The sequence below is a fragment of the Ptychodera flava genome, chromosome 4, assembly GCF_041260155.1.
Source record: "Ptychodera flava strain L36383 chromosome 4, AS_Pfla_20210202, whole genome shotgun sequence".
NCBI lineage: Eukaryota > Metazoa > Hemichordata > Enteropneusta > Ptychoderidae > Ptychodera > Ptychodera flava.
Window position 1 is genome coordinate 12,722,147 of NC_091931.1, and position 11,093 is coordinate 12,733,239.

The 11,093-nt window shown below is 35.0% G+C and overlaps 1 protein-coding gene across 6 annotated transcripts in view; it reads left to right on the plus strand.

Annotated features, from left to right (window-relative positions):
* LOC139130914 (kelch-like protein 20) overlaps nt 1-11,093 on the plus strand; it is an 84,205-nt gene that overhangs the window by 67,461 nt on the left and 5,651 nt on the right. For all 6 annotated transcript variants that reach the window (XM_070696724.1, XM_070696719.1, XM_070696722.1 and 3 more), the window contains 4 exons: nt 9,050-9,211; nt 9,682-9,888; nt 10,338-10,474; nt 10,808-10,947. In XM_070696724.1, the coding sequence (XP_070552825.1) occupies nt 9,050-9,211; nt 9,682-9,888; nt 10,338-10,474; nt 10,808-10,947 (646 nt within the window). The remainder of the gene's footprint in view (nt 1-9,049; nt 9,212-9,681; nt 9,889-10,337; nt 10,475-10,807; nt 10,948-11,093) is intronic.

The following is an 11,093-nucleotide window of genomic DNA, read 5'->3' on the forward strand; positions in this document are numbered from 1 at the left end:
AAACCAAACAAAATTGTCATTTTATCTACATATACTCATTTACAATACAATATTAAATTTCAAAAAAAGCAGTATTAAGTTTTTGACATTTTTATCATTAATACCCAAATTGAGGATTTATACCCTAATGTGTACCCCTTCATCCTTAGAGTAAACTATCTGCTTTTTGAAAATATATAATTTTTTTTTTTTGGGGGGGGGGTCATATTATCTTTGATGCGAAGTATTGCTTTGAAAAAAATGTGTTGGTTAAGTGCAACACTACCTTAAATGAAAAGTCATGTTTCAGCAGAGACCAGATTTAAGGTGGCTGTTCATCCCTGTAGTAAATCAACTTTTTCAGTGAAGGTTGTGTTGATACTATCTCAGTCATCATATCTCCGGAAAAAGCATTGCTTGACTAATGTTTTCTGACCACTGACTTGAATCTCACCATCATTACTGGTACACTGTACCAGTAAGTCAAGTTGATTTTTAGCCAAGTTATTCTTTAGCCAAGGTATATCTCAATCAAGTTCTGTCCATGTTCTGTCCCGCTGAAAATTTACATCTCAGTAGTGCTGTGTCCTGCAGCAGGGAAGCTGAATTTCAGCGACAGCTTGGTGGCCTTCCAAGACTTCATCTTCACAACTGTCATTTCTTTGTAAAGGTTACTTCACAGCAAAGTCTAGACTTTTCTCAGTAATCTTATCATCAGAGATGTCCAACCAAAGATGTAGAAGTGAAGGCTTTTGTGTTTTTGCCTGTCGACAATATTTATGTAACATATACACTGTGTGTGGTTACATTTAGGACATTTTATGTTAAATTGTCTTCCTCTTTGATAAGGCTTATCTGATGGAAAGCAAGTCTAAATTAGGCATATCTGTGGGCAACAGTTTATAGCATGTCTTTGGCTGCAATTCTGATAGATTCACTCAAATTGAAATAACATTTGCCTACAAAGATGTATTTTTTGTATGTTTCCTAGAACATTAAGATGCAGGTCTTTTCCATTTTAAAATATGTGATAGGTTTGGCACTCTCAGTCACATGTTTTGTTACACAAGAGTAGTGGTTGTGTTGTGTGTGTGTGTGTGTGTGTGTGTGTGTGTGAGAGAGAGAGAGAGAGAGAGAGAGAGAGAGAGAGAGAGAGAGAGAGATGATTAGTTTCTTCTAGGTTAGATTCCTGATGTTTGCCATGGAGATGAGAATAATTAACCCCGAGCGAGTCAAATCTATGGCACATTCATGAAACCCATCAGTGACAGTCTTTAAAATATTAAAATTCACAACATGTGTCCCAGTAGATGCGTTATATATGAGTCAGTAAGAGTGAAAACAGGTTGTAATGTACAAGAGATACGGCTTGTCATGGCTTTAAAAGTGGAAATGAAATTTGAATGTTGGGATAAGTGCAGCTGTGTTGCTTTAACATGTAAGAAGTGCTCAGATTGGCTTTTCAAATCTTTAATGGAATTAGTGCAAATCCAGGCAGCAATGCAAGTAAATCTTTTCTGGAATAAATTAAAGGAAGAATAAATCAGGAAGAACCCCAACTAATGATAGCTTTTCCATCAAAATACTTCCTTCATTCTCACCAAGTGTAGCACAGCAGTATCTTTCCACATGGTCTGTAAATCTTACAGTGATTGTGTAAATGCACGGGAGTGACTTTTGTGAGTGCATCAACTACAAAAGCAAAGAGAGACCCTCCTGCAAGATGTCTTTTCATTTTTCTAACAAAAGTGATCTTTTTGAAATATTATGTCATTCAATATGCAGCTAAATACAATTTGGGAAAGGTTAACGTCACAAATATTATAAAACCAATTGCTGTGACAGTTTTCTCTTAGAATTTTGTCATATATGCACAATTTCTGCTGTATTACCACAAACAATTGAATAATTATACATACCGGTACATGAGCATGTAGTTCATCCTTTGCACTGAACTGGAGTCTGAAAATGTTGAGAAAAACTCTTTTATCCAAAATCACATCAAAAGATGTTAACTTGTCATTTTGTAAATTCAGTGATACACATGTAAATAAAGGCCTCCTGTACTGCCTTCACAGCAACAAGACATTCAGTCATTTCACCGAACCGTAAGGGACATTTTCAAATACACTCAGTGTGACCCATTAAAGAGATCAATGTACATTAAATCAATAGCTTTATTACTGGCACTTTTGAAATAAATGTGTGGATTATTGATGAGTTCTTAATAATACATTCACTTGCTCCATCATACGGTAACATACCAGTTATATGCAAACGAGGGATTTTCGTGCATTGTTGGCATTGATAATGAAAAACAATCAAACTAATAGAATCATTTAATTTGACAGATTGTAATGATGTAACAGTCTCATCGTAATACAATGAATGCAAAAATGAATTTTACCTGAAAATTTTGATGAGTCTGTCAAAAATTATTCAAATACAGGAATGATAAAATTGCTACTTTTTGCCATTATTAAGATTAAAACCATGAAAACCACATTTCAAGGAATCTGATTGCAAAATGAAGCAGTAAACACTATAGCTAATAGACTACGAATTTGTCTGGCTTACTGTTGGCAAGAGACAATGTCATACACAAGATGCTGTATTTATTATGAAAGCTGCATTTGTATCCAGAACGATTGCACCAAGGATTCAGTGTCATAAGTGATATTTCACTTCTCATGAGATCTTTCTCTTCTGAAGCCAAAAATGTGTTCAGGAAATCGAGAAAATAACATTTCAGTAAATTTACTGTATGCTTGCAAGTGCCATTTAAATGCCAGAAAAAGGATGTTACAATTTACATCATGAGCTTTCCTGATCAAGTCAATGAAAAAAACAACAAATTTGATTATGAACATGTAGTTTGCTTATATTTCGTCCTCAGCGAGTTGTTTTGCCAATAAGATGATAGAAATTTTGCTTAAAATATTCACACTCACGCTAATTTGCTTTGCATTGACAAATAGATACAAGTAGGTTATTTTTTGTAGTGTCTAAAATCCACAGAAATGTCACAGCATTAGATATGATGTTGGGATCAGCATTCAGGGAAAAAGAAGTCTCTAGGTTATATGAAGAGGACTTTAGACAAGAATCATATCTAGCTAGGATTTATCTACAGTCCCTGGGGGAAAAACGTCTCTGAAACTCGCTGTATCGAATCCACATGATATTTTTGATACAGTCGCCAAAATGAAATGAAACGTGACTTTCTCTTCATCTGTTACACTTGAATTTTTTCTCGGTACAGATAATTTTGTCTAAATTTGGCTAATAAACTTACGAATGCTACTCTGCTTTTATCTCAAGATGTCTTGAAAGCTGAGACAGCCTTTTGTCAGTTTGTACGTGATATCTGAGTGGTGCATTTCAAGCAATGATACCAGTACATCTGATACTTGATTTTCAAATGCAGAAAAATATGTTTCTTTCACATATTCATCTTGTTATAATGGTTGTTGAGACATCTTCAGCTGAACTAGCCATACAATTCAGAATTTTGCTGTCATTTTTTTTCATCATGAACATTGCTGGTAATTTAATCTGAGTGAAAAAATCAGTTCTAGTGAAGATTACATAAAACCAATAATAAATTGTGTTTCTACACTGACAATTATTTTTTTCAATACATATAAACTCCTATGGTATCAATATAAAAATATATTTCCTCACAGGCATTGTGTAAACATAAATCAAATTCAGATAAACAGATGGACAAAATTACAATGTAATGACTGAAATCACTTGAAATGGGCATTTGAGGGTTTGCTGACCATTCTTTATTGAACATTAAATTTAATGTTGTGTATAAAATTTCTTACATAAAAAAGTTCAACAATTAACCATAGCAAAATTAGTTTACCTGTCCATGCAATCACTTAAGTCAATCTCCTGTCAACTTACAAATAACACAACTTCCAAAACAAAAACAGATTTTGAAAAATGTTTGAAGTTTATCAGATGAGAAAAAACAGGAACATTTCAGGGAGGAAATTATACAATAATAGGCATTATATTGGACTTCTTCAAATAGATCCGCATTTTGTGTCTTTGTAGAAATTTTGCTGTGTGGCTACGTACAGTCTCTTTTCAATCATTTATTCATTCCGTAAAGATGTGTGAAAGAGCTTTGAATGCTGAAACACAGATCTGCTATTCCTCACATTTGAAAGGGAGTTGACACATTTTCAGTTTCAATAACAAACATCTGTTCCACATAATAAACACAAAAGAATATAAGTAAATGACAGGATGTGAGTCACTGGCACTTTGTGAAGCTTTGTTTCTGTTCCATATTACCAGGTTTTGTTTCCTTTGTTTTGTGTAAACATAATCAGAATTTGAATTAAAAACAGAACAATGATATCCATTGAATGTAACTGTAAACACTGAAATGTGTAAATTTTCTTTTGAAATTCTTTGAAAATTGAAATAAATATGTTCCCATTATGTGTTAATTTTCTATTGAAATCATGTAAATGCCGAAATGAACATACCGGTATGCGCCCATTAGGTGTCAACTTTCTGTTGAAATCATTTAACACTTAAATGAGCAGATATGTTCCCATTATTTGTTAAATTGACTATTGAAATCCTCTTTTTGTTTTCACTGTTAGAGGGAAGATCAGTTGTCTCTCCTGTTGACATTTTCAATATAAGTGATTTATGAGTCTTTAATAGTTTAATAAACTTTACTTGTTCTAATCTGAAGAATTTGCTCTATGGGTAATTTCATTCCAGTGAAAATGTAAAACTGCAGTTATTTTATTTTCCCACTGACAGACACTTGGTGACTTGAATAGTAAACAGACTGCAAGCACCTGACCAGCAAATATTGAATTCTGGTGAAAATCAATGTTTACTGGTTAATTTTAAAAAGTGGAGTATCATATCAACACTTATATTAGTAATTTGCATATAGGACAACCATTCCTTGGTTTGTGCAGAGGTTGGAGATTTGTTTCAGCTTTTCACTTTTAAGTGACATTGGAATGCTTAAACAAAACACCTGCCTGGGTATTATTTTTCTTTTGATTGGTATACCTGAAGGACGTTGGACCACATTGTCTATACTAAAATAGTTCGATCTTCTCAGACATTTTCTTTAATACAATAATTCTGCAAACATAATTCAACAATAGTATTTGTTTTTATGGTTTTGATTCTCAACCATTGGTACATTTTGATTTTCATCTTGAGTCATACTTTGTGTGCTCTACCCGATCAGTGTAAACCAGTAGACTTTAATCCTCTTCCTCCCAAGTGGTATTTCTGTGGTTTTATCACTTTTTCCATGCAATATCTGCTTGTGTGTTGAGTAAATATATGATACTGAAATTTGTATTTCAGCATTTAGGAAATCCTTGCTCTATAATGGGACTTCACAGACATACCCATAGAGGTACTTTTTCAACAAGGTAAACACTAAGCATTGACAACAAACTGTATCGTATGTACCACAGAACAATAACACTCGAAAATACATTACAAGGTATAACCTGTAGGGCGTTGTTAAAGTACAAGGTGCCGGTATACCGGTATTTTTACTGTTAAATGGCCACTAATGACAATGTCCCTGTAAACATAATAATTGCTTTTAAGCAATTATTGACATCAGCTCACTTATGAAAGTCTCTTTGGAAAATCAGTTCGGGGACAGACATTCACACTCTCAAACTTTTTCAATTCTTTTCTGAAGAACCAATTATTTAAAAGCTCTTGGAATAAGAAAAAATTTCGCCATCTTAGTTTTTCAAAATCAAAAATTTAATTTTCCCTCATAGAGCTATTAAACACAGGGATAACGGCCATTTTGAATTTCAAATATCTGTATGTGTTAGGTAATTTGTTTCTCTAGTACCGAAGTTTGCACGATGACCTCTGATTATTATTCTTGATATGGTAAGAGAATTGTTGAAAGTTTCATTGAGGAAAGTTTCGTGGGGCATTGATGTTCTCCAATTATTTATCTGGTTCAGTTTTATTACAGCTAGAGCATTGTACTATCTAGGTCAAAACAAAGGCTCAGAATAATGCCACACGACCTCGAATATCATATTCTAGCTATGTTGTCAGTGATAGGTTTAGTATTTCATGTTGAAATCTGAACAGCTGTATAGAAATGACATCCCTTCATGTATGATTGGCCACAGGAATAAACACAGCAGTGTATGAAGTATTAGATGATCTTCACCATCATCACTGTTACATGATAAGTGTGCTAGCTCCCATTGAGAATCTCAATTCCAAAGATATCCTGGAATTCTGCTGTCTTTGTTTGAATTTCATTGGGATACTTCTCATCAGAGAAGGAGAAGGAAGGATATGTATTATGAAACCTAGAGGAAGATCAAGCTTGTATCTTGATTGTATTTGAACTTAAGACTTAAGTTAGATTGACTTACAAAAAATCAAGGCAGCATGTACCAGGTTGTAATTAATTTCACAAGTAAAGCAGGTATGAAAGTCAGTTTAGATTCCCTATTTGCCTTAGACTGGCAATCTCCAAAATGATATGCCAGTAGCCAGTACAGAAGCCCAGGACAGAAGCAGTGTGCAGAAAATAAAACTGCTTTATATGAAACATGAATCCATACATATAACATATAAAATGACTGACAATCTGGGGGAAAGATCAAAAGTATTTTTGATATTCACAGCTTTGGTATTCATCTAATGGTCTGTGAAACGTCAAGATATTCCCAGTATGAGAACCTGTCACTGTGTCAACAGTTGGTAATCACATCATTTGGACAAGTGAGGGCGCTTTACATTGCCAGCATTTGTCAACGTGAAATGTTTATACTTTAAAATGTACAAGCAGACCAGCATAGCTATTGTTTGTGTTACCAGGCTGAAAATGTCCTCATGGCATTTTACTATAGTAATTATGGCTCACTCTAGAGAACCGAAGGCAATTTGGAAAAAGAAAAAAAGTGTCGACAAGAAGTCAAAAAAAGGATTAACAACCTAAATGTCCCGTTAGATACCACTTTTTGTACCTGAACTGTGTATCCCATATGACCAGAGTCGAAAAAAAAACTGAAGCCTGATGTATTTGTCATCGGTATATTCTTGGTTTCATGGACATAATGAAGCACTTGATAAAAGACCACAATATGCAGGCATACTGAAAGTGAGAAATTTGCAAAAACATACTGCAAATGACCTACAGAAATATACCGTAAATATCTCCAGTCAGTGTTTCTATTTTGTCTGGCCTTACATATAGCAGTACAAGGTCCTTTGAACGCGGGCACATGCGTCATGAAAGTGAACTTGAAACAGGCCAAGGTCAGCCAAGCCTTGCATTGTACTAGTGTTAGCAATAATTGCATTGGGATGACTTTCAAAACACAGCAGTCAAGTGCGGGCTTGCTGCGTCCATCCATCGTTATAAGGCTATGCCTAAAAATAGTGGTGTGGTATGTAAGTGGAATTCAAAGCTTGTTTTCAGAGTAGATATAGATTTACTGGTGGATTTATCTTGATTGGTAGTGAAGGCTTGATAAGAATGTAAGTCGTGGTGTTCTTTCCCATTCACACATCACCACTCTCTGGTATTCAAACTTTGCAAGCCATAATGTTGAAGTGCAACAGATACTTTTACTGTGAAATGGCCACTAATTTTAGTCTAACCACAAATGTGTATGAAGTTTATTAGGCACTGATACTGTTAAATGGTTACTAATTTTAGTCTGACTACAAACATGTGTGAAAGTTTTTTTCATGTGGCACTGGTCGTTAATGTTAGTTTGCTCTATTGTGCCTGCTGTGTTTCGAAAGTCATCCCAAGGCAATTATTGCTAACACTAGTACAATGCAAGGCTTGATTGACCTTGGCCTGTTTCATATTACAGTAAACCAAATTTTATCCATTTTGTGCCTAGGTTTGTTGCTGGAGTTTGTCATAGGAGCCCTAGAGCTTTTTTCCGCTGTCCTCAAAATAATATGCATAAATTATGAAAAGTCTTCCAGAAAATAATTTCTTCACATACCGATACATGTATGTACATAAATTATCATGGAAATGTGACATAATTTTGAATGGGCCCTTTTGACTTGTTTCAGTCAATGAAGAACTGAAAGAAACTACTTTTCCACAATTCATTTGTTTCTGTTTACACATTGTAGTATTTTGAAAGCAGAAGTGTGAAAGCAGATATGTCTGTCATGTTTGTAAAGCGTAATGGACAAATACATGGTTTATAAAAAACAATTTATTTGCTTAGAATCATGGGTCACATCAAATGAAGCTACACACCGAAGACATTGAAATTACCATGAGTACTTTTGCCAGCTTTAAAAATCACCCTCTTTTAAAAATTTTACTGTAGGTTGATGATGATACCTGTAGGTCTGCATTGTGTCTGGAGTCTGCTTTGATTGAAAAAAAGGGAAAAATGAATGAATAGCAAAAATTATGTTAAATCCTGTTCCATACACATTGGCATTGTTCTGACAGAGTTAGATCAGTTGTCTGCTGCCCTCACTAGGATAGCTGAAACAAGGATGGATGTAAAATAAATATTTGCTATCATTCCAGACGTCTGTACTAACTGTATATAGTTTATATATCTCCACTGAATATTTACTGCTTCCTTTGCCAAACATTATGATGATAAGTTAGCTGTACCCTCAATTATGGAGTATTGAGTACATATCAAGTACATACCTTTCAAACATGTCATCACTTTGTTTTGTGCTGTAATGGTCTTTTTCACACTGCAGATTTATTTGTGATGTTACCCTTGCACATGTATGTATCATCACCAGTAGCAGTATTAAAGCATTCAAGAAGTTTTGCGTGTAAGACTGAGAAGTACAAACTGAACTTGTTACGATTCAATTTTACTGTCAAGAAAGTGGCTGAATTGCCACACCAATATTTCGTCCTCAAAGTAAACTAGGGCATATACATATATGAGATATAAATTTTGTATGAGTGTTCCTATGGTATTTTTCCTCATCACTATCCCCTGTGATAGACAAAGAATCTGACAATACTGTTGATGCCATTGGGAAGGTAATTGTTCTATGGTGTATGTTCCATTGCCAGGTCTGGTGTATTGTGTTGGCGGTATGGACACCACAAGTCAATCACTGAGCTGTGTGGAGAGATACGACTTCAGCAGTAATAAAGTCAGTATTGTGGCCAGTATGAACACACCAAGGAGTGGAGTCGGAGTAGCTGTGATTGATGGCAAGATATACGCAGTTGGTGAGTCCTTGACAAAAATTGAACTTGACATCTTGATCTGCAGACAAGGGGAGTTATGGGTCTAGGATTTGTCACAGTTGCTTAGTAATACAAATGTAAAAGTTCAAAAAATGTGCAATATAAAATATGACAATAGTATGTAATAAATAAAAGCAAATATGCAAATAAATTTGACATTAGTGGTTTCCATAATTATGATTTAATCATGGATACCAGTATGTGCTGTATTTTTTACAGGTTGGCTATAGGATACATACTTGTATTTCAAAATAAAGTTATTTACAGTGTTTAAACAAAAAAATAACATGTGAACATCAAAAGTATAAACAAAATTGGTATACAATTACAAATTGAACAGGAATTGATCAGAGTCTCTTTCCAAACCTTCACTAAACGTAGCCTGTTGTTTGAGTGAAAAGATCAGATGCCCTGGAAATCTATTGAACGTGTCTTCTCTGCATCCATTTCAGGAGGACACGATGGATCGCAATATCTGAATAGTGTGGAGTGTTATGATCCATCGGCCAAGCGATGGAAGTACGTAGCGTCAATGTCAAGGCCAAGGAGATACGTAGCAGTGGGCACTCTGAATGGTCTTCTCTATGCTGTGGGTGGATACACTGGTACACTTGTCCTGGATGATGTTGAAGTCTATGACCCAAAGACCAATCAGTGGAGTAAGTGTCTAATTTGCCCCTTCCAATGACCTGTTCAGAATTCAGTGTAAGAATCGTAACACACAAGTATCATATGTAATTGGTCAATTGAGATTTGATCAACAGCCATTCTTAGCCATTATCGCATGGCAGATGTGTAATATACACATCATAGCAGTACAAATTCAGTTGCAAGAATACCAGGCGCAAATTTTTTTCACAACTATGATATTTTCATTTATGTCCAGTACCACTTCGAATGGAAGTCATCATAAATATGTTGCAAAGATGATTTACAACAGTATCTACACTGCAAGTATATATTTGTGAAACAGTACTGCTTTGGTGCAAATACTATTTGTGAAACACTTTCATCTCTTCCATTGTCATCATATGTGTCAGTTTCAATAAAGCTGCCATGGTCACCGCAAAGCTAGTAACTCTCCTGTCATTGATTTTATTCTTACCAGAGTTTGTGATGTCAATGAACTGCAGACGCCGGCATGTAGCTGTTGGTGTGCTGGACAATTACCTCTATGCTGTCGGTGGACATGATGGTAATAATTATCTAAAGAGCATGGAGAGATATGATCCAAAGACAAACACTGTGAGTATTATTTAACATATCATTGATGTCAGTTTCTGAAATGAAGATATTTATTGCAATATCATGAAAGCCAATATCTGTGTTTGTAAGGGGGCTGCACATGGTTTTTTTTAGTTCATTTGTATATCAGGGAACCATGCAGAATTGCTATTAACAAGCTGTAGAATTTATGATAACTGAAAAAGAAATAATCAGTAATATTTGCCAATTTTACAATCACTTGGAAAACAGTATGCAATTATAAGCAATGAAAGCAGAGATTACGGAGTGTGTTGAGTTTTACCATCACATTACAAAGAGAGAATCTCAATGGCTGTTCATTTGACATTGCAGTGGACACTAATGAGCAATATGGGTGCCAGAAGGGGTGGTGTTGGAGTTGCTGTCCTGGGACACAGATTGTATGCAATGGGAGGTTACGATGGCACTTCAAATCTCAGCACTTTAGAAAGATACTATCCAGAAGACGATAGGTGAGAATGACAATTTACATGTGCAGTTTTCTACATTTTACTATCAGCATTATTATCATTTCACATAGTCAATATTTCATGTAGTCAATACTATGGACAGCTGTGTATGGCACTTGATCAAAATTCACTGGAGCAATGTTAAGTTG